The 25,427-nt window shown below is 36.8% G+C and overlaps 1 protein-coding gene across 4 annotated transcripts in view; it reads right to left on the minus strand.

Moving 5' to 3' along the window:
* Positions 1–10,063: 10,063 nt before the first annotated feature.
* Positions 10,064–25,427, minus strand: part of ich (zinc finger protein ichor) — a 34,321-nt gene continuing 18,957 nt past the window's right edge. For all 4 annotated transcript variants that reach the window (XM_028311723.1, XM_028311725.1, XM_028311726.1 and 1 more), the window contains one exon: positions 10,064–11,862. In XM_028311723.1, the coding sequence (XP_028167524.1) occupies positions 10,410–11,783 (1,374 nt within the window). In that variant the 5' untranslated portion in view covers positions 11,784–11,862 and the 3' untranslated portion in view covers positions 10,064–10,409. The remainder of the gene's footprint in view (positions 11,863–25,427) is intronic.

Below are 25,427 nucleotides of genomic sequence, written 5' to 3' on the forward strand. Positions count from 1 at the left end.
ATATGTATCGGTAGAGTTATTAACCCTTACTTAAAAACTGAACTTAGAAAAAATTTAGGACGTCAAATTTTGTAAATATTGATTAGATTAATTTTTATTATTTTTATACATTTATCTCTAAAAAACAATAAAAAATGAGTCGTTTTACTCCTTCTTTTATACTGATTAGTATCAGTTTCCCTTATTATGGACCAGCAGCAATCCGATAATATATTTTTATCCCAAATTCATTGGTATCTTTCCTCAAAAACCTTCAAATCCTGGTGAAAACTTTCGCCATGCTCAACACTCACGCTTCCCAGGTTCTTAGGAAAAAAATCCAGGTGAGAATGTAAAAAATGAATTTTTAACGACTTATTCACACCCATTCCTTGGTAATTCCTCAATAATTCGGAAATAATTTCTGCATAATTCTCAGATTAATTTATAGTTTCCCTGGAAACTTTTCACTACTGCTCACCTTTGCTGCGGCAGTATCTTTCTAATACTTTCCATTCCTTCGGTACAAGGTCAATAAACCTGGTATTAAAACTTACATTATGGCGGCACAAGGCTTAAAGACCTTGTAATATTTAAGATATATTAATTTCATTTTTGGCTTCATGTTAATAGATATTGTGTTTTTTTTCTTTGAATATCAATAATAATGCATTTATTAACATACACCTGAAGGCGTTCGTGAATAACTTGTTTAGTATAATAATTACAGCTATATTCAAAATACAAGGCTTATGCACCCTGTGCCGCACTGAAGTAGGGAAGTCTGGTGGGTATTCTAGGGATGTGAAATACAAATATCGATAGTTTAAATTAAGTTTTAATAAAAATTTAAAAAAGTAACAAACAAAGATGTTTTAATAATTTAGTCTAAATATTTTACAAATATGACATACGTGCATAAATACTTAAATAAGCTATATTTAAAGAAAACATATTATTTAATAACATTTAGTTACAACTTCAAATGTTTGTCATGAAAAACATTACTTAAATTAGCAATAAATCGTGTAGCAAATTAAATTATAATCAATTTGCAGTTTTGATTTTGATTGTTTCTCTTGACGCCATGTCGACATGTGCGTTTCTTACGAATGCGAGGCAACACTGGCTGCACGAAGCTAGCGTGGGGTGCGGTACCAGGTGCGCAGGGTACAAGGTGCTTCGACCTGGTTTCGCATTGTGAAGACATTTTATTACTTCCGTGCGGTACCAGGTCTAAAAACCTGGTATTAAGGTAGGTACATCATTACATTCTATTTTAAGAATACATCATAGATATATATTCATCACTTTCCTACACCGGACCCAATTGAAGTTATGCCTTTCGCACGACAAGGAAGACTATAATTTTCTTAGCCGCACGGTAAGCGAGACGTACACAAGGTCTATAGACCTGGTTTCGCACTCAACGTGTTAAATTAATACCAAGTATCTTTCCCTTACTGGAATTGCTGGGTAATGATGGAAAAAGAACTCCTTCAGACTGTAGCACAGGTTTTGTGACTGATGCAACATCAGGATATTGTATATTCTTGGTTTTTGTTGCTAAAACCTGTAGTTTCCGTGAGGCAGAAGTAACAGTCATTAATGTGATTTGTTGGTTCTCTCCATAACATTGGGGTGCTGAATCGTACATGTTTTCTTCTTCCTGGAGCCTAGTGCAATAATTTTTGCACACTACACCAGGAACCCATTATCAGGTTTGTTACCGAGATTTGAAAGTAATAGAAATAGGCCCGTTTTACGGCCTCAGTGATTGGTTTCTTCATTTTTGACAATATAATTTGACCACAAACTTAGCAAAAGTTATTTGGTCTTAATTAACACTGCCTTGGTGACATTTTAAAACAAGTGAAAATGTTAAAATAATACTTAAACGCAATTAAAATAAAGTAGAAACTCCGACACCGCTAACAAGACAGCTTACTTAGGTTAATGTGGATATCTCAAAAACTTGACGTGATAAAAATATGAGACATATATTTTTGTAATAAGGGGGCTGGTAGAAAACACATCCCATATAAGTATCTTTGGGTAAAAGAAAAACTTTTTTTTTGTAAACTAGTGTTATTATTGTTGGTAAATGATGGCACAGTCTTTGCAAGATATGATTATAGGTAAATCCACGCCATTTCTAAGGACTTACATCAACAAGATTCCATTGGCTGTACTAGTACCTACTCTATTTACTCAACCTTTGATCAGTTCTTGAGGCAGGCGGTCGTAGCAGGGAGCGCTAGTCAATGTTCGTCTTCATTCACGATTCTTTCATTGACTGTTAGTAGTATCAGTACTTCATGATTTGTCGTTCCTTTGACTAACAAAGATACAACAGGCTTCAGTTGATTCTATCTTCTGTTTTAATTTCTGTCTATTTCTATGTTAACTTTATTCTTACCTTACATTACACAAATTAAAAAAAAATCAAGTATTTCAAAGCATATTCAAGTAGTTTTGGAATCAACGTGCTACGTGATATGCCGGGAATTATTGTATTGTGTCTGAGAATTATTCAAAAACTCACGTAATAATTTACTTAATATCCGTTGTATCGCAGTCCGTTTAACTTTCATCGGCGCACGCCATCAACTAGGATCACTAATTTCATAATTTAGTAAGCCATTAACGTTATCACCATTCAATTATCTTGTATTGAAATTAAATAACTTTAATATTCATATAAAAAAGCGGTGCACTTTGACTTACTCTATTATTAATTTTATGTGCAATTATACGAAGGAAGTCTTATGATGTAGGTTGCAGTCGTACGATAATCTTATATTTTTAAAATATGGGTGAAAAACATCTATCTATTACGTTTTATAGTTGATAAATATTAAGGGCCAGTTTGCGGAAATCCGTGACTCAATGTGATAATTAAAATTACTTACTTAAAAGTAACTGCAGCTATTTGCAAGTACCAACTGCTCTAGGAACCTGCAGAGCAAAATACAAAATGTAGGTTGTGCCACCTGCCCCACACTAATAACATACGAGCATATTTAGACCTTCGACGCGATTTAACACCCAATAAAGAGCATCCTTCCTAATTACTTGGAATAATTGGTTGATTACGATGTTTACATGATCAATATTTTCCAATTAATATACCTAACACAACGGTTCCGAGTAGTCTACAAAATAACAAAAGATAAAAAATCACCATAGCAATTTCTTCCAATGGTCAATCTTCTTTGCCTGGCCCATTCCCATTTTATTTGGGGGTGGCTCTCCGTGTCATGCGTCTCCAGGCGACTCGGTCTTGGGTCGTCTCGCTGTTTATTTGGACCTCTTTAAGGTTCTTATTTACTATGGACATCCATATTATAATTCTTCCAATGTTCAATACTATGGTAAAACTGGTCCTAAGCAACCTAGACTATAGTAGACTAGCTTTCCGCCCGCGGCTTCGCCCGCGTGGAATTTTGTCTGTCACAGAAAAACTTTATCACGCGCGTCCCTGTTTCAAAAACCGGGATAAAAACTATCCTATGTTCTTTCCCGGGACTCAAACTATCTCTATGCCAAATTTCATCAAAATCGGTTGCGAGGTTTAAGCGGGAAAGCGTAACAGACAGACAGACAGACAGAGTTACTTTCGCATTTATAATATTATAGTTGGGATTAATATCGATGTAGAGTTACTGTTTGCTCCCCTATGGCGATTCATAAAGTCTTACAACAGAGCTGTTACTGTCAATACAATATGAAAGTAGGTAGGTATGTTTGATCCCACTATTCAATCTGATATAATATACACCGTAGTATATTATCATTTATCAGTTATTGCTATGCCACTCGTATATTTATTGTTGCTCCGTTTGACCTGTGGAATTTCATGAGCCTACGCATTTACTGATTTCAAAATGTAACTTGCGATACCGTTAATAAGAACAGTTAATATTAACTAAACCTGCCTTAATAAAATTAATTTCTGTGCTCGTAAGTTCGTTAATAAGTTTCCTGAAATTTTCTTAATTTTTCTTTCCGTAAGATCCTTTTCCAAAGTATTAGAAAAGTTTAATGAAATTGGTAAAGTTATTCTCAAGTTGTAGCGTGAACAAGGGAATCAGGAGTTCATTTATTAAACCGATGCCTCCTAGCCTGGTGGTGCTTGATCAGCTCTCCAAAGCCGTCCAAATTGGGATCTTCTACCGTGTCTGTAACAACTGAGGTCACAACCCTGGTTCAGGCTTAATGAGCCGCCCATAGGCGTCTGACGTGGCTCAATCGGATAGACGTGGCTTAACGTGCACTCCGAAGCACGAAGTAGGGATGGTCACGAAGATTACATCTTTTGACTTGGAGTCATGAGTGTTTATTAATAAATTATCTGATGCGTAGTTACTGTGATACAAGCTCTTCATTGTTATTGGTCTACCAGTGAGTAGTAGTTTCTATTTTGTAATTTCACCAAAACTCTTTAATTTCGTATAACTTACCAACTGCTACAGTACTTACCATTGTTAAATGATCTGCGATCGCTCCTCAAACTCGTCGAGTGTTCTATCTGGCGTTTATACAAACCTTGACTACACCACTAACACTATAGACTTGATACATTTTCTAATTAATTTTTATTATTAATAAGCCCGTTTATTATTTCAAAATCATTTTGTAGAATTACTTTGAAATTTACATATATTTACAGCGTTTACAATTTATTTGCACTTTCAATTCAATCAATCTTTTAAGGGCTGATTTTTCAATCTTCAGATATCTTTTAACTGAAGAATAACCTTGTCATTTTGACATACTTCCCATACTAAAACTGTCAATGTGCCAAACTTATTCTTCAGTTAAAAGTTATCCAAAGCTTGAAAAATCAGCCCTAAATTGACTAAATTAATTAATTAAATAAATTCATAGGAAGTTAGGCAAAGTAGTATTTATTCCCAAAATTCTGACTTGACTCTACTAAATGCCTATCCACATCTAATAACAGCCACACGCAGGTTGAGGGTTTGAACTTGTATTTTACGAGATTATTTTAGCATGTCAGTCTGTAATTCATTCAAGTAATTACAGATTACTGATCCATCATTACAATCTCATGCAATGTCTGAACTTTTTGTCCTAAGTTCGCACAGTGCACGATCGCCGCGCTGTTGTCGCCGGTGAAATCAAACCTCTCTATGTAAGTGGGTTGGTGAAAGAATCTGCGGTAGCGTGCGCAAAACAACTGGCAGTGCCCAGTTTTTGTCTGACGCTACTGTCGCGTAGGTTCAAGTCATCGTGGAACGAGTTTTTTATGACGCTAAAGTGGTACAGGGGAAATGAAAACTCAAGTTTTATGGTATCTCTAATTTTTAATATTTATATCAAAGATGCATGTCATGGTGTCGTTTCTAGTTTCCATGTGTTCTTCAAGAGAAGGTGCCCGTATTGCTCGTAGTCGTTCGCTTGGAAATAAGCCTTTCTAAAACTTACACTAAATAAAAACGCTAAGAAGTTTAAAATATTGAAAAAAAAAAAACTAAACTAAAACTAGCTATACTAAAGCTTGAAAAAAATCGAATTGCCTAAGGTGAGAATCGGATTTTTATTAAGTTATTTAAAATTTAAATCGAGAGGCGACTCAAAAAAGTACTTATTGAAAGGCATGTCATAAATGACTTCGACATAATCTTTTAATAATAACTATAAAATGGATGCCTAACCTAAAAACAAAGGTTAAACACGGTCTGCAAATAAATTTGCTTCGGTGTCAATTACATAAAGCGTCTGTTTAAATGACAACCGTTGCTAACTAAGTACTTAATTAGCAATCATTTGAAATTAATTAATTCGCTGTTTTGCAATTTTTTGCTAACCATACTACGGCTAGCTTGAGTGAGTAGTGTTTAACACTTGGAGAATGCATGAACATAAAAGAGTTATTATTTTATAAATGTACTATGTACAGATATATTTAATTCAAGTCATGCAATAATTTCTAGTTTTTTTAACCTTTTTTTACATTCCTATCGCTGAAAAAGTCTATTTTCGATACATTTGAGCTAATCTCTTCTAATTCATAAACAAACAAAAGATAATAAACAATTATTTGCGTGTGTTTTGTTTCTATCATTTATATTGACGTTTGAAATTATGAACAAATGTAACACTTTTTAATTGATAAAACTAACATAATATATCTGAGCTGGGTTATATTTCAGCAAATATAAGTGGTTCAGTTGACAAAACGGTCGTAATCGTCTCAAATGAAGTGGGTAACTCTTAGTGACGAGCGAGTAGAAAGTGACGACGCTTTGTGTGTGTGCGTCGCGCGTCGGGTACGCCACTGGCTTCATTAGATATACGTACTACTAACGCCTCTGAGATCTTGTAGGTAGAATAGAGAGTTCTTAAGTTCGATGTCCAAGAGCAGCATACAGTTACATAGCAAAAAAGTTTTCAGGTGCTTTCAGTTACAAGCCTTCAGTTTCAGTCAGCCAAGTTTTCAGTTATAAATCCTTTGTTAACAATGGTATATTTCAGAGGGATGAATGTAGAATCGTTTTTAAGTCTTCGCTGAAACGCAAATGAGTTAGAGAGTCGCTATTATCTGTTTGGCTATGACATATTAGACTTGAATCCAACCGAAAAAATATATCGTGCTTTTGAGGGCACGTTAGGACATCTCTCATTTTTCACGCAATAAAAGCAAAACAGTTAATGATTCTAAAAATAATTACAACTGTTTAGGTAACATAATACAAGTTTTTTACCGTCGTAGTACCGCTGAAATCTATAGTAATCTCACAAGGTCGCCAATGTTTACCTTACCCGAGAAAGCGCGTTCGCAAAAAGCCGCGTGCGCACTATGTCAATTTTCACATCCGACTTTCATCCGCTTGTGTGAACTCGGCTCTCTCACTGTATTCGCACCTTTGTTCGCGATCGGCTGTGACCCAGTTGTACCATTTTTAGAAACGCGTGTGAACCTACGAAGGACGGGCCTAAACGTTTGTTTTTGTTTAGAAAAACACATGACACCTGCTGATTGAGGAGGTTTTTAAAGATGATATCACTTTATTTAGGTTAAGCACTAATTAGAGGCATTAAAACTCTCTCAAGTTTATTACTCACCTCTTTTTTATCATCAAGATGGCAGGCTACTTCCAGGCTACATAAGTAGTTTTACCACTTTTATCCTATGAAAGGCGTCTTTAAAATGTTTAACACTGTGTTCAGGCTCTGATCTATGTGAGATGGGAGTATGAACTTCAGTAAAAATGATCCAAATAATAAAGATAGTATCTCTAAACCCCAACAATTTAGCTAATTTTTCAATTTATTCATTGGCACAGCCGTCGGCATTTGGTTTAAACATTTTCCAAGCTTTACAAACGACGACTTCCTCTGCTTTCCGCTTAAATCAACATTTAATGAACACAAATAACACCAAAATAATACTTACTTTCACAAAAAAACAGGCTAGGAGGAAAAACTGTATCAAGAATAGCCGTCGTCGCAGAGCTGCATACAATGATGCTGACATACATTTAAACAAGTTGTTTATTTTTAGCTAGTGTATTACTTTTTGACAAAGATGCAACATTTTAATACGAGCATTGTTTCAATAAAAACAAAACAATTTAGAAAAACCAATAAAACAAAAGAAGTATCGTTAACAAAAATCTCGTTTATTTTACATTAATTTACAATTTACTTAGAATGGATTGAAAAAAACCTCTAAAAATATAACATTTTCTCCTTACATTAATTGTAACATATCCGAGGGTTACGTAGTTTTCTACGTGAAAGGATTTACAGTACGAATAATTACAATAATATTACAATTAGAAATAAATACTTAGTCTAACGCCTAACAGCTAGCAAAAGGTACTTTTGGGGTCCAACTACGCACGAGTGAGACACGCCGCGGGTAAAACACTCCTCCTTGACACATTAAGAAAGCAAAAACTTATATAAATATCTGAAAGAAAAACTGAAAATTTCCAATCAGATTTAACGAAATAAAATAATAGAATTAGTTATTTATTTTTTAAAGGAAGGTGGGTCAAAACAATTTCATTTGGGTGATTTTTGTCATCACCGTTCCTAATAAAATACCAGCGTTTTACAACCGCGCGTTTTCTCACATCGTACATGGCGACCGTTCTTACCTCACGGCTATAAACGGGCGTTTAGCCGCCGCGTTTTTTAAACTACGCAAATAAACATGAAATGGAATGTACAAGCTTTAAATAAGGCGAAGACTCGTAAAATGCATTAGTTGGAAATAAAAGCGATGAACATGAAGTAAGTGTTAATGTCATGGTTTGAGAATAAAGATTTTTGTGATGATAATTGTGATAATCATGATTTCATTAATCAATACTACAATATTGATGATTACTTAATACATATCGCTATCGACTATACTATACATAGATACAAACTTTCAGTAAAAGTCTCAAAAATAACGCACCGTATTTTGGTGCATGGATTTAAAATTTGTTATTACCTACCTATATTTCTACCGATCGGTACGTGTACAATTGATTAAATACTGTCCTAATTGTCTGACAGCGGTTGTGCAACAGCGGATTGGTACTATTAGTGCGCTGAATTTTATTTTTTTTCCGTCCGCTTCCCGGACGCGAGTTCCGCCGCTCGCGTGCGCCCGCGCATCGCGAAGGATCGTACAGCGCGCTCATTAAACAAATGGGCGATCTTGGCGGCCTACGTATCTTGGAGTTTCCTACACCTCATAAATAAACGTTACTCTTACAGTTTGATACGTTCAACAGTTCGGTAAATTCGATCCCTGAAAAACCCTGCCCGCGATTCTACCTAACTCGTATTTGATCGTCTTATAAATAAATTATGGTGCAAAGGTATCCATTTTAATCCAGGTTTAATTAAAATTGCTTAATTTTTTGCCATAGCAGTCTAGAGACATGCCTGTGGATGAGGATTTCCATAATTTCATTTTCCGTATTGGAAAAATTGACATGATAAAAAATGGTATTTAAATGAAGACTATTCGCACACCCCACACGGCACATAGCTCGTAGAGCTGATGGCCGCTGGGGCAGGAAGGTTTTTGAGTGACGACCACGAGCCGGAAGACGTAGCGTGGGCAGGCCTCCCACTAGGTGGACCGACGATCTGGTGAAGCTCGCGGGAGGTGCCTGGATGCGAGCGGCGCAGGACCGGTCTTTGTGGAAATCCTTGGGGGAGGCCTTTGTCCAGCAGTGGACGTCTTTCGGCTGAAAACGAACGAAAACTATTCGGTTGTGTATGTAGTTTCATAATAACCAAATAATATTTTCATTTAGTCAGGCACATAGGCATCGAATATTTTGAGTAATATAATGAAACGCTTTAAAAGTAACGCCTACTAATGATTTCGGTGGAACAGTATCAATAAGTCAAATTGTAGTTTAAATCAATAACCGCCCATAAACAAGTATCATAAAGAATGCCTCATCATTGAAAATTGCGTGACAGAGAAGCCATACATAACATAAATGTGTGAACACAATATAAATATTTTAAAATTCTATTTACCTATTTTTACAAAAGGTAACATTTTCAGGATCGCTAACGGACAATGCAACTTTGTTGTAGCTAATTGCTCGAAACACATTCGTTTGTTTGTGTAATATTTGTGACTGTAATTCCATTTATCAATAGATTAATTATTAAAATAGCTAAATATTATGACAGTACTAATATGAAAATATGAAGATGAACTTGAAGAATGATTATTAATATGAAGTTATTAGTATTATAAATTATTATGGAAGAGTATTAGTTGTTATTCGATTTGACGAACAAAATGTTCAAAGTTTAAATTTAGCCTCATTTGCTTTGTCATCTATGTTTCGCTAACATTAATTAAGTACTTAATAATATACAATTATAAGACTATATGATAATTTGACTATAAGTAGGTAATCGGAGTAACCATTCACATACAAAATAAATAAAAATATAAAGGTATATTCGTTCATGCTTTGAGAGCCTCTAAACGCGCGCAGTATTCTTACAAACGCGCTTTAGTTGGCAAATGAGTACAATTAATTTAAGACATACGAAGTATGAAGATACTTAAAACCTAACCAGACGGATTAATCTATACAATAATAATAAAACGGAATGAAATACTCTAGTCACAATCGCCCGCATCCATCACACAACAACATTTTGTAAACAATTATCTACATCAAAATAAGTCTGAAGATACTTAAAACTAGTTAACATTGCACTTGTCCTTAGGAATGTTATACTAAGGGTTATTAAAAATAATAATATCTGAACATCGCTCTTAACTAAGTTAGAAGACAATGAAACAAACACGACACACGTATCCTACATGAGATTCTACACAGTGAGATGCTTCTCAGCGACAACGTTCACACACACAACTAAACCTATAGAAATGCTTCGTTTGAGCTGGTGAGGAGCCTGGTCCTCTAGTCCCTGCCGATCCTCTTGTGGATCTGCTGGTGCTTGATGAGGTGCGCCTTCTGCCGGAACGCCTTCGCGCACACGTCGCAGCGGAACGGCTTCTCGCCCGTGTGCGTCCGCAGGTGCACCTTGATGTTGGACTTGTTCAGGAATCCCCTATTGCAAATACCGCAGCGGTGCACGGGCTTCTCCTTGCCCAGCAGCCCGCTGAGCTCCGCGGCCGTCGCCGACGGGAACGACAGCGAGCTACCGTGAATACTTCCCCCGTTGCTTGTTTGTTTCGTCTTCACTCCTCTCCTTTTACTTTTACTCACAGGAGTCACGGTGGTAGTGTGCGCGTGCGGATAGCCTAGTAACCTTTCTGGACTGCACAACCCTTCTGGTTTCAAGCCGAGTGCGTAATGAGAGGCATACCGCCCGTTCAAAATGCCACCCACCCCGTCTGTTGTCGACACCGCATTGCCGGGTGGCGACGATGTCGATATAACGTCCATTCCGTAGCTGGTCGAGCTCGGAGCCTCTTGCTTGACAGGTGGCCCATTCTGTAACCGATTTTGTAGCAAAGGCATGTAACCGTGTGTAAGCAGCGACTGGAGCGTCGAGCCCGCCTGATTCAGATTCTTCTGTAGAAACTCTTGGCTTTTAACAAAGTCCTGCCCCGATTTGCAAGAGAATTCGAGGCCGTGATGGCTCTGCGACTGTGGCGGGGGCGACGTCGGCAAGACGAATTCGTTGAGATCGTGCGGCACGATTTTGTCGCCGTGCTGATTGCAGGCGCCGGCGATCCACGCGTCGATGTCCATCCAGCTGTCGCGCGAGTCGTTCCGCTCGGGGTCCTCGGGCTGGGAGGGGACGGTGGTGTCTGCGATGGCGGAGCCGATGATGGCCGCGATGTCTTCTATCGAGCTGATGTCGTACATCTCCTGTTTAGGACCTTCCTCGAATAGCTTAGCGGGGGGCGAGCACGACGCGGCGCAGGAGTCGGCGGCCGACGTGGTCTCCGCGAAGGGTTTCGTGTCAGTTTCTAAGAAAGGTTTGACGTCTTCCAAATCTGGTGGTTCCGCGTCGGCGGCGCAGGTGGAGGAGCTGACGACGTCATGGTCGCCGTAGCCGCTCTGGGTGGGGTAGTTGTTGTTTTCTTCGGGCAGGCGTTGCGCGATAGCGTGGAAGTGGTGTCCGGAGATGCCGTTGATGGAGAGGTGTCCGGTGTAGCCGGTGAAGGGGGGGAGGGGTTTGAGTTCCGCGAGGGGGGGCGGCGCGAGGAGGGAGTCGAGGAGCTCGTGGCAGGTGGGCGGGGGCGAGGCCGCGTCCTTGGGGTCCAGCCAGCAGGAGCCGAGCATGAGCTCGTCGCCGGCGCCCGCGACGCCCGCGCACTTCATGCCGCGCCTCACCGACACGCCGGAGCCGAGCGACAGCCCACCACCGCCATACTTGGAGGCCGCCACCCTGGCGCGCTATCTGCAACAACCAGACGAGCTCGTTAGCATACATACAAATAAATATTTCTATTCTATTCTATTCTGTTGCTGAGAGGCTAGGTTAATTGGTGGAATACAGTGGCGATCCTATTGTATTGAAAATCTCTACATTGTATAAAATAAAGTAGCTCCGATCCTTTAAGTTACGCAATGAATTTTGATAGTAATGTAAAAAAAAATACAAATCGGAAGAAAATTGTATGAAAAGTTTAAAAAATATTTTTACGTTTCAAATCGTTTTTGCCAGAATTTATTAGTAATGAAATAGATTTTCACGCAATTCAACTTATAAATATGACTACCTACTCTTAAAACCACCATATCCGTCGTCTTTGCCTTATTTTTTATTTAATCAGAATAAAATTTATTTATTTGTAATAATAAAAATTATCCATTGTTGTACAACACTTTCAGTGTTAAATGTATCTATTGCATTTTGTATGCAAACTAGGTTGACTCTATTTATAGTTGCTATTGGTACTACAGGTGCATTACGCAAATTGTCATTTAAAAAATTGTCTTATCAATCGAAACACTTTAGTTAGCTAACACCGAATTATTATACGTAGCAGCAACGCAATCAAAGGCACCGCACAAACGTTTCCATTTTGACGGCGCGCGCGCCGCCTCGCTTGACTAGCTATCGGTGTCTATATACCAACCGCGTTATTTTATTTCTGCTTGTTTACAAGGCCTACGCCTGTTGTGCAAAACTCATTTTTGATTCATTAAAATTGGGTTTGAAAACAACAAACGCGACGATTTTGAGACCTTGTAGAGTTTGGCTTTTTGATCCCATAGATTCCAGATGACTATACAAATGATGGTGACTGTATGCAGTGGTTTTCAGTCTTATCTAGACCTGTTTGTGTAATCGGAACCCTTGAACTTGAATTATGAAACTTGATTGAATTTGAATCTGTTGTATAATTAGATGCGTATGGTCGTAAGTCTGAAGTCATAGTTGTCGCGGCCGACTTGATAGAATCAATTAAGACAGCGGCCGTTAACTTTTAATAACTCCATATTCAAGTGTATCATTACTAAATATTAAAATAGCATATAACAAAGAAAATTGCCGATGGATAGACAGATAGCACAAGTGCTCAACGATCTACTTATGTATGTACGAGTACATGCACAATTAACCGAGTTACTCGAGTGCCTGACCGTGTTCTTTCTAACGATGCGCCGCAAAATTATAATGAAATCACCGTATGAAATACCTACATTACATTGTTCAGAACATGCTTGAAGGGCGGATTTGAATGATGCCTGATGCATATGCAAAGGATCCCCGCTGAGGAGTCGCCCATCAAAATATATACGTACGCCATTTATAAGAAAACGTTCCTTATTAACATACACAAATAATAAGAGTCATGTAATATCAATCTTTTGTGTTCGGTTATTATCAAAAATAGCGATAATAAATTAGTGTTTCAAGTAATAAACTGCATTTTTAAACTTTGAACCTCCTTTCGACATCGAGGCAAAAAGCGACCGACCACGCACTCAGTTGGCCAACGCGGGCACGCAATAACTTGCAATAATCTTGTAAAAAATACTATTAAGATATAGATTTGTTTCGGCTGCCAAGAGCGTGGCCTTGGTTGGGATTTTCGCAAAGTGTGAATAAAGGTTGATTGCTCGGGTCGACGGCCGGGTGACGAAACCCGCCGAAAAAATAATAAGTTGCAAATAGCCAGTCGGGATTGCGATTTGAACGTGCTCGGAGACAACAATAATACCGTTTTTTTCGTTGCTGGTATGTTTGGCAAAGCGGTGTTTGGTAAGGTGCCAACAAATAGGCTTTAAGGCCTAATTTTTTTGTAAAGCAGCGGTTTTTTACAAATTTTAAGTGCTTATTAGGAAAATGCTTATTAATATTATTAAATTAACTTTAAGTACAACAGTACCTACTAAAATTTGTATTCATTGTGTTTCCAATTAATAAGATTAAGTAGGGTTAAACAAACCTGTAATATTATATTTATTACAGTATCACGCTAGTACATATTTCTTTTGCGGAATAAATTTTATTTAGGCAGGCTATTTTCATAACAGTATGAAGTTAATAATTATGTTTTTATGATAACATGCTTAAGGCAGAGTCTAATAAATTAATTTGCACATTAAAGGTGAACATAAAAATGTAGTATTCGATGAAGATACTTGATAAACGATTTATAATTCGTGTTGCGTACGTTCTACAACAGATAGTATTAATTAAGAACAGTTAATCCTTAATCGTTTCAGAATAAAATGGAGTTCAAATTGATTCATATAAAACACATTTTGGGGTATAATCTGTGAATGTGGCCAGCTCATTAGCGTGTCGTTGTCGACAATTGTTTCCACAATCCGCCGAAAATGACAATTTCTTTTGATTTTGTGGGCCACTGTCATTCGCTCTGCTGGTCGCAGTGAAAGTTGTTATGGGCAATAGGCATCTTCATCTTTAGAGTGGACAGATGTTGGGCGGCATTAGTGTCAAAGCACAAAGAGTTTATTTTTGACTTTGACGCGTGCACTTGGCAGAAAGTGTAACATCGAAGCGTCCTGCCAACTTTGTAACTGATCGTAACGCATTGAAACGCTTTTTATGAATACTGAAGACTATAAATAATCCCTTAAATTGTAAAAGAAGAACATTTTATTCAATGCATATGGCATATCAATATTGCTACCTAAGGTCATTTAATTTTTTTTTCTTGACCCAACTTTTTATCACTTTTAGGAATCGAGAAAGAAAACGTTTTGTTTATTTTGTTAGTGCGTATGATTATTCTATTAGTCTTTCTTATTTTATCTTTAGAAAATGTGCTATAAAATTGAGTTTGTCCCTTTTAAATAGAGTTTATATAGAATCTGCATGTGGCATTTCTTCTTTGTTACTTGCAGCAGCATTTCATTCATAAAAGATACGTCTGACTTTATAGAAACTCGTATCTACAGATCAGAATAACCTTGTGGATGTCTTAAGTTTGATAGTTTCTTCCTAATTTCTGTTTTCCCTATATTCTCCAAAGCGTCCCATAATGTCTGAGGTTGAGTTGTACCACCTCACTTTTCAATCGTAACTATAACAATAACCGGTGTTTTTGTATGAAGTTTGACTTTTGACGTTTGTTAAAGTTTGTAAGATGGCACAACCAAGCCTTTAGCATTCATAACATAATCAAAATTTTCATTGTTTTTTTGGATCATAAGATAAGGTTCAAAATATGGTGGGAACTATATTCCCGCTGCCTTTTAAAGGGTTAGGGGAAAGTTTCAAAATTTTTCCTAATGTTTCCTTCCTCGGGGCTCGCGACACGCGGCTAAAGGCTAATGACTCGCGCGTCAAGGGCGTGCGTACGCGCAGCTGCTCTGGCGCGTGTCTCGCAGCCGTTGATTCGAAACAGTTCCATTAATAAGGATAGGGAAACCAATTAAGTATGAGGAAAGATGGGCAAAATTTGACACTAAGGCTGGGCTGCACCATTTTTCATACCAAAATATTAAAAGTGACTTTAGATCAATGGTTCTGAACCGGTGGTCCGCGGACCACTGGTGGTCCCTAGAGGCATTCCAAGTGGTCCACGAAGACATCGTAATAAGTGATGTGACGTGATGAGTCGAATCAACACAACTCAAACGGCGCACAGTGGACGAGAAATCGACCTCCCCTTTCATAGGATTTTGAAAAAATATGTGGTCCCTGACAAGACAGAAATTTGGTAAAATGGTCCCTCGTGACATAAAGGTTAAGAACCACTGCTTTAGATGAAGTAATTGCTTATTAAATATATTGTGGTAACGATGGACAACTACGGAACCCTACATTGCGCGTGGCACGACACGCACTTGGCCAATATTTTATGCATAACAAGGCAGGTATGACCACAATCGCATCTGATGTTAAGTGGGATGCAGTCTGTAAGTGCCTATTCACTCTCGCCTTGAAAAGGTCCGGATTATAGTCTTCAGGAAAGACAGCAGCAGGCAGCGATCCGACCATCTTACTTTAACTTTGACAAACGTCAAAATTCTGTTAAACTCCATACAAAAATCACCGGTTATCGTTATAGTTACGGTCAAAGTTAGGTGGTGCAACTTGTACCTAACCAATTACTACTACACATGTATTCTGTGATTGATAAAAAGTTTCCATTTTATTTTGTCTATTTTAAAAGGCGCTAGTAAAAATATAAGCTTTTTAAAAATATTTACCGGATATTAATGTACATTTGAACTTGGTCAACATAAGACTGTATGTAAGAGCTATGTAAGAAGAATACGTTAGGTCTTCAAATCTACCACACTCGTAGTTATTAACATAAAAATACGGTACTAATCTCTACACTCTATATGTCTGTAAGTTTCATTAGCATTTTCAACTGAAAAGAGCCCGTAACGTGAATTAACGTGAAAGTATATTTGTCATACGGGTGACGATAACAACAAACGGTGTATGTTAATGATTACAGAAATTGAAAAGTGACGAGGTGTTATTTTTATACTGTTGTCAACATATACATAGACGTATACACAGACTTTACATAAAGGATTCATTGCATAGAACCTTTTCTGTTACTTAAATAATACAATCAATTATTTCGTCTCGTTCGAGAAGTCAAGACGTCTGACGCGTTGAAGTCTTTTGAGTGGACGGACATATTATCTTTACTTTATAAAAAAAAAAACTTTGGGCTGATATTTAATGCTTCTTACGTTAGGTAACTTTGAAGACTACATACAAAAAAGTTTTTCTTTAAATAAATAATAATTCCTAAAATTTTTATACCTTTTGCAACATAAAAATGAAAAAACATGAATACCTAATGTAGAGTTCCTCGCAAAAGCATACCACGTTGCTTTTTTATATCAACATGATAATGGTTAATGGTTCGGTTATACCAGATCACGGATCCGGTCTGTTTTGACCTGGTAAATTATTTTTAGCCGCGTAGGTATGTTTTCCTCAAAACATCACCTTAAAAATATTTTTATTTTTGAAAGCATTAATTATACAATGTATTTTTTATTACCATGCGACTATTTGTAATGTTTCTCATTTTCTGTCTAATCTGTGAAACAAGTAATTTCAAGCGCGATAACTTCAGCAACATTGTAATCGTTAACGTGATTCGACGCGGACTTGACCTGGAACCTTATTTAAATACAAGCAAGTTCCAGGAAATTGAGTTCATTAATGTATCAAAATTCGCCTTATCGCAATCCAGTCTAACGGACCGCGAAAAGTGTATCAAAAATAAAAGCCAGCCTTGAGGTAGGTTTAGAACTGGACTGTCTAAGTAATCGTCAAACAGAAGCGGACATCGCCATTGTCATGAATCAGCACCGTGAAAATCGAAAACCAGATTGGCTGCCACGCGAATTGCGACCGTAAAACTGTAGGTCAAGGTTGGGAATGTAGTGAAAAGTTGGCGGCGGTTACGACCTGTCGGCGCCTGCGCATGCTTTACGCCACTGACACACTTCCGCGTGCGTACCGTTAGCCGGCCCCGTTTCGCTGCAGTCGTCTCTTTCACTCTCGACGGCCGGCTACCTCTGTCTCGCTCTGCGCGCGACAAATTTTCGATGCGGGGCCCGCGTGTGGGATGGCCTAAAAAATAAATTCGTGATACGATTTTTTTAGGTACGCGGGGAGGGGTTGTGTGTCAGTGGGCCGTGGTATATGTTAATGGTCTTTGATTTTCTATATGGATAGATTAATCATAGATGTATGTTTGAATTACTATTGATAGTTTTGGCGGCTTTTTTATTTATGTGGTCGAATTTTTCAAATGGTTTCAATAATATTTTCACACCGTAGGAAGAGGCATCTTATTTTTTACTGTATGAAAATGCAATTAGTTTTAAATAACGTAATTAATTTTAATAGAGATTCGATTGACACTCATCAATCAAATCTCTTTGGCAGATGTTGCCAAGCTCAATAATTTTATAATTAATTATACCTAGGTACATAGCAAAATAAATATAATATTGCAGGTACAATTTATATTATGTTTTTTTTTGGTAAATGACGGTTATTGCTTATTGAAGTACCTTTAGAATGAATACACATGAAGAAATATTTATAACACCTTATTCTTTCTTCTTGTATTTCCCGTTATTAATACATACATTTACCGACCAAATTTTTACGAAATCCCAATACAAAATTATTCCGTTTTGTAACTGTTCCTTATCTAAAATGCCTAATAAAGATTTGAAAGACTACGGTTTTGTGTTCGCCGAGTTTATGGCGTAAACGCCATTTACACGCGTTTAAATGGTCAGTCATTTCGACCAGAAAACAAAGCAGTAAAACCTACTGCAGGGCGGCGTTTCAAAGGACTAAAACAGTTACAAAAAATACAATACACAATTTGAATATCCAAAAGTGTTGTTCTATTTTATGACCTAGGTTAAAGTGCTGGAATTTGAGTGTTGTACAGTTATTATTTACCTCCGCTCTGCTCGTTTGGTCCTTCTAATTGCCTGATATAAAAGTGTTTGTCTGTCAGGCAGGGGTACCGTTACCAACGGGTTTTGGGAGTGGTATGCACAAGTTTGACTCGAGTCAGGTGTGGGAAACTATTGGCTTCGTTTTGGGAGAGCTTTCTGATGACATTTGCTAATAAACATGTTAACGGAAGCCGTTGGAATTTGAGATTTGAATCCGAAGGTGTGTAGATTGCTAACTGGATGTTTTTATTGCATGTTGATACTTTATTGTAGTAAATATGTATTGCTATAAAGGAATACAACTCGATCATTAATAAAACTAGTAGTAGTTTAAAAATTATAGCCGATGTGAAATTATTAAGTGGTGACGTGTATATTAAAATTTACTATGTAAGTAGGTAACAGCATAAATTAATATTCATGGAGGAACAAAATGTTAATGGTCATTGGATAAAATACGAAGTCTGTTTTTCCATACTATAATAATTAAGTGCCCTTGCAATAAGTCATGCAGGATCTTGCATTGTGCATTCTATTATGCTCCTTTCATTTGCATTAAAATAACCCGTTTTTGTATTGAAACAAAAGGAAATTGAACAATTTAACTAGAATGGATATTTGTTTAACTCAAAAGGGTAAATATGCAAATTTTATTTGTTATTCTTTCTATTCTACTCTGAGTCGGTTTTGACATTATTTAGACTTAAATGCAAATTATTAAATTTTCTTACTTTGTTTAGCCTAAACAAATATTTTTGATTTTTTCTGATTTGGATTCTTTTAGGCAGACCCATGCAGAAATCCTTTTTAAAAAAGAACACATTGGATTTGAGGCACTCATGTTAAAGTGTCTAATTCTATGTGTCTATTGGAAAGGCCCTTTATAATAGAATATAATTTTTGTTTTCACATTTTTGCTACCCTGCAATGACTACCAATAGGTATTAATAGATAAAGAGCAGAAAAGAAGGTAGAGCGCTACATTACTAAGTATGGTTACCACAACCCTAGCAATCTTTTAAGAAATGGAATGGAAAACTACAGAATTAATCCTGTCTTTTAAAAATCCATGAAACCATCTTACGTCATCCAAAATTAAAACAAAAAATTAAATCACGAGCATTATCATCCCAAAATCAGCATAGCTTTAACAGGTTCCATCTCCCGATGTTCCCAGTAATCTGCCCGGGTCGTTGCCCGTGTTTTCGGGACGTGTACAGTTAGGGTCGACGCTCGGAGCCCGACCTCCCGTCGCGGCCTTGGGCGACTCCCGCGCATAAGAATGGGACTCCTGTTACGTAACGCTTCGATTTGGTGCGCGTGGATTGGACGTTGCGAATGTTAGACGTCACGACTTGGAAGTTTATACGGTATTGATACGTTTATTTATATTTGTTAGGAGTCGCTTGAAGCTATTGGTTACTTTACAACATGAATCAAAATCAAAAATATTTATTCAGTTTAGACCACGAGTGGCACTTATGAAATGTTTAAAAAGCTTCATAATAACGTTTTTTAATCTACAATAAAGGATACAGCTTACTTATTATGCTTACAGCGAATAAAAGCAAGAAATGCAATAGAAAGACGTGAAATGTTGTACTTTTTGTGTACTTTTTTTTCACACATTGAGTGTTTTAATAATATCGTCACTGTAGCGTATTAATGAAAAAAAAGTTACATTTTGCTCCCGTATCCCGTTAAAAAATAGTCATTTAAAATCCATTTCTCACGGGACTCGTTTTAAAAAGATAAAGTAGGTAGCACCTCAAGTATTTTCATTTAAATAGCTTTTTAAGGTTTTTAAGGTTTCAACAAGTGACCAGTTAAGGCTTATTCCATGCCACTATCTCATTAGGACCTCGAGTTCAACATATGGACAATATTTACGAGTACAAAAAGGTCATTTCACCTGACTCTCGCACACATACTGACTTTAAAAGAATAGGTTTCTATGTGTGCGCGCGTTGTATGATGATGCTCTGTGTTGTAGATTGATATATTCGTATCAAATAACTAGAATAGTATGAAAACATCTTGCAGTCAATAGTTTGTAGACATGCAATAATGTCATGATACTGGCAATTAAAATCTTTACAAAAACTGACATACGAACAAAACAGTCATAATTATGAATGCATTATTTAGATCAAAAACAACGTTGACAATATTTCAACCGAACTGATAAAAACTGAATACAATTTTAATATTTGGGCCTGTCCTCATTTAAATATCGTAACATCTGAAATAACATGTTATTTTTTACTTAAAACAAGTGAAAAGAGTACAAAAACATGGCATTTTCTTCGTCTGATATTAAAATTGACCGCATGATCGTAGCGCGAGCCTACACGCGTCTCTATCTATGTGTGCGGTATGTGTACTATGAGCTGTATCTGTGAGTCCTCTGTGTGCAGTGACGCACGCGCCGCTAGAACGCTCGTGACGTAGCGACACTCCCGCGTCTAAAGGATGTTTTATTTCACGTTTTTTACTTGTTTTATTTCAGTCCGCGGCCGTTCACCGCGTGAACTTGAGGGTTTATTTTTATCTCGTATGATATGAATGGGCGTGCGCGATTTGCGGGGGTTTGATAAAGCTGGCTTTTTATAGAAGGTACATTTATGATACTTTACGATATGTAGAGTATTGGGAATTGTATTTTGTGTTATAATCGAATAATTTTTCATTTAAAGTAAATGATGTGTGGTAACTGTAGCAATTAATACTGTATTATTAGTACCTTTAATGTTGTAATGACACAAGATAAGTTATCATTGGATTCTCAAATCAAACGGTCGATTACAATTTACATACTCGTAGTACGCAAAAAATGTATTTTTCTCATAGTTTCTTATATTGAAATATAAACATTTACAATCATATATTGTTCGACAATACCCTACATTCACAATCATATTATGTATTGTTCGACAACACCCTGTATCGCGGAGGGCAGCCGGCGTCCGACCGAGTCAAGGTGGCAGTACAGTTAGCCATTGTGTTGCGCCGCGTCTCACTCGAAAGTAAATCACGTACTCTTGTCGGTACAGACCTAGGATAAGGTTATGCTAATGCCTGCAGGAATTATTGTTCTGCTGCGCCGCCCGCCCGAGATAGGACTGGTTTTGATATTGACCAACTTTGGCTGCAAAGCGGTTAATGATACGAACGCAAAATATTGTTTACTAACTTACTACGTATTTTAGTAAGATTTAAAGCTAATAAACTATGCTTTTATTCAAGGTGAAATTGGTATTATTTAGTTTTTATTAAAGATAGACGATATACCTACTTATATCTCGGTAAGTAAACTTTGTAAAATGAGATATTTCCAGATTTATGTAAATCCGTTATGAAATATTATGTAAATAAATAAATAAAGATGCAAGTTAGATTTTCTAACGGAGATACCTTTTTCGTGTATTCGTGCATAGGCTCTAAAATTTGACAGTCTTAATTACTATTATTTTTATAGTGAAAGAAAAAAATATTTATACTCAGGAATCTGTAAACACTACCTTACAATAAAAAGGATAGTATTAGTTCCTATATGTAGAGCGGCAGAGATTAAACAATCCGTAAACTTTCAAATCGTAAACATAATCTCACCAATTTGCAGTATTATTCATCCCGCAAACAGTCCGCATACCTCACGATTCCGAAGATGAGCCGAAACTTGTGACGGGAGTTATTAACGACGCTAATTAGCGCTCGGGGTCGGCGACCTCCGTAATTGTGGTTTCGGTGGGGTGCGCAGGAGCAGGTGGATTACGGTTGCTGTTAGGAAATGCATGCGGTGTCAATGAGGACTTTTGTGAGATTTATTGAGGTTAACCTAGCTTTATCATGACGATAACCGGTGCTTTTTGTATGGAGTTTGACATAAAAACAAAGTGATCCTATAAGGGTTCCGTTTTTTCCTTTTGAGGTACGGAACCCTAAAAACTCATAAAACTCATTTATTTTTGCAAATAGGCTTTTAAAAAGCACTTTTATACGTCCCAATATTAAACCTGCTTTGGGACAATAAATGGGCCAGTGCTGAGAAGAAGCAGCGCAAGAAACTCAGTCACTATTGATTTTTGACGTTTGTCAAAGTTAAATTAAGATGATGCAACCCAGCCTTAAACATGTAGTTGAGAAGTAATACAAGTTCAAAGTAACGTTTACAAGATCTAATTACTATCACAACGGCAATAAAAACAAATAAACAATAAATGAGTCAAATAATTGATTAGTTACGATAAAATACCCGCCTTTTACTGCATAAACTAAAATTCGATTAGTTTTTAGAAGGTTTAACCAGAAGCATGCCCGAGCTTTGCTAATAATAAAATAATACCGTACGAAATTACAACTAGGAACGTTTTATTTTAAACTGTGATAGCCATTTAATGTTTGATAGATCGAAGATTAGGTGAAAAGTTGAGCGAAATTAGAGATGACAGGCAACTATTTTTGTTATAAACCAATATTTATGATATTGATCATAAATTTTAGTGGCACAAGATATGAAGCATTTAATATTTAATTAGGATTTATAGGTCTTTAAATATTAATAAACCTGGCCGTAAATTTTAGAAAGTCTTGATATCAAAAATTATGTTCATATTTTTTTCCGACGTTTATTGTCTTTGTTAATTTTGACCTCGTCTTTATGCTAAAAACCTATACCGGATGTGCATCTCGTAACGATGGTTATGTGTAGGATTGTGAATGTGTAACAAAACTTTTACTTGACAAATAGAAAAGTCTCCAAATCGTATTTCTAGGGACTTAAATAATACGCCATTTGTTTGCCCAATGACTTGACAACTTTTACATTTCGCGTCCGATCGCTAATACGGTCGCCTAGTCTGTAACTTTTCACTACATTTCTGATGTCAAAGTACTTTTAAAATTTTTCAGAAAAAGAAAGTTCATGATGCAGCATGATATCGTTTTAGTAAGCAATTTATGTTATGTAGAGAGTCAGAGAAATGCATCGTAGCAAAATTGGCAATAAATTGTCATGCAGTAGCGAAAAAAGTGGTAGTTGTTATAATTCCGCTAGAAATTTCAGCCGAATATACCTATACGTACTCGTACGTTCTAATGTTATTTAATTATGAGTAGTAATTTAGAAATATGAAATAATAAAGAATATTATTATACTTAGATGAGTAAATTATTTGTTTTGTCTTATTTTTCTTCGAAAGACTTCAACGCGTTACGCTCAGACATTACAACGTATCTTTTTTATTTGTAACGTATCTTTTTGACAACCACTTTTTATACACTCTTATACGCTACAAAATATATGAGACAATAATCATGCATGACACATTTACCTGCATGTTCAACAAATTAACAATGTTATACATGTTTTTATAATAAATATACATTCGCCAAAGCATTTATGCTACAAAAATTAAATTCGAATTACATAAATGTTAGCTATGTAACTTTGAAATGGTAAAGTAAATGTGAATTAGTTTATACAATACGATATAAATACGATAAAAGCTAGCGCTCGTTTGTCCCACATTATTCGCGACGCTTTAAAGTCAAGGCTGCATTGAAGACACACGCACTAATGATCCGTTGTAGTAGCTGCCTATCCATTATAATGTTTATGTGTACACGCCATGTGTGTGTACTCGTGTACACGCGTGTGTATGTGTTTACCACTTTCTTTTGCGCACGTCAGGCGGGTTGGTGGAGCTTAGTTCTCGAGCATAGAGACTTGTTTGCAGCTTTATTATACGATTTAGAAATCGGTTTATGTTTTGTTGTACAGGAATGAAACGTTTATAGTAATTATTGTTGCCTACTTTTAAGTACGTTGCAAAGCTAATAGTCTGAATAAATTCTGTTGGCAAAAAACATTCCAAACATCAATTGTTCTCATTAAACCTATGAAAAGGATGTGGATTTGCTTGTTTGAAACCAAGTATCATGGAATATAGTTATATACAACTATGTATGTATGGTTGGGCCTATGTCCAACTTTCTTCTCTTCCTTTTCTTCGGTGGCTCCAACTCTCAAATTATCTAGCTGCATGAGATGGTTTCCCACTAATCTGTTTATCGGATTCGGGGCCAGCACCTTCGCAGGAGCCAACCTTCGCGAAAGACCTCTATGGAAAATTAAGAAAAAACTCTATGTTGTCTTGGAACATCTGTCAACGAAATCAAATGTGAAAAATCCGCTGAATATTTGCTGAAGATATTGAAATAATCAAAACCGCAAGAAATATCGACGGGTCGACCCTCGAAGCCTGGTCTCCGTCTTCTGATCCGCAGGTTGGTGGTTTCCGTTTTATGCAGCTGTATTTTTGAGTTGTTTGGAGTCACCAGCCGACCCCCGCATCATCTTTCTTCCCCGCAATTTTTTATTCCCTGGTGTGGCTATTTACACGCCACACCAATGTATGTAAGAAATATGTGTGTATTGTAATCAATGTGACTAAACATGTAACCGCTTAGGGTTTTCTGTAAGCTTATTATGTTACTCATTAAATAAATAAATACATGTACCAAAGAGCTATAAAGTAAGAAAATCAAAAGTCAAGAGTCATCTAGTAACCTTTACACAAAAAAATTAAAAAAATCAAGATTGCCTGCTGAACACCTTAGGGAGTTGACCAAAGAGGGGAAATAAGATAGGTGATAGGTCCGAAAAAGAATGAAATATACTTTTACAAAAAATGTTTAAAAGCTTTCAAATAACTTTACAAATAACTCCGTACGTTAACTGAGTAGGTACATCCATTTGCGGTGTAATAGCAACGACAACTGATGTTTAAACATTGATCTACAACATAATAGGCGAGATCTATAATCGAACAGCAGTGAAATCGATCACGAGTCGAACTCGCCCCAAATGATAAACTCGTCATCGCTAACCGCCGATGACAAACTACGTCGAGATTAATTGCGAAGATCGATCACATCGATCTATTGGCGATAGGGCTGCCATGACTGAGGGATTAGAAATTACTTTTAGCCAAAAATATTTAAAATACTATAATATGAGAATAGTGAATAATTTATTCTCGAAAGATAGCAGCAGTAGCAGTAATTGAATTTGTGGATTGTTTA

This window comes from Ostrinia furnacalis, unplaced genomic scaffold (assembly GCF_004193835.3).
Source record: "Ostrinia furnacalis isolate ACB-3 unplaced genomic scaffold, ASM419383v2 OfSCF3544, whole genome shotgun sequence".
Taxonomy (NCBI): domain Eukaryota; kingdom Metazoa; phylum Arthropoda; class Insecta; order Lepidoptera; family Crambidae; genus Ostrinia; species Ostrinia furnacalis.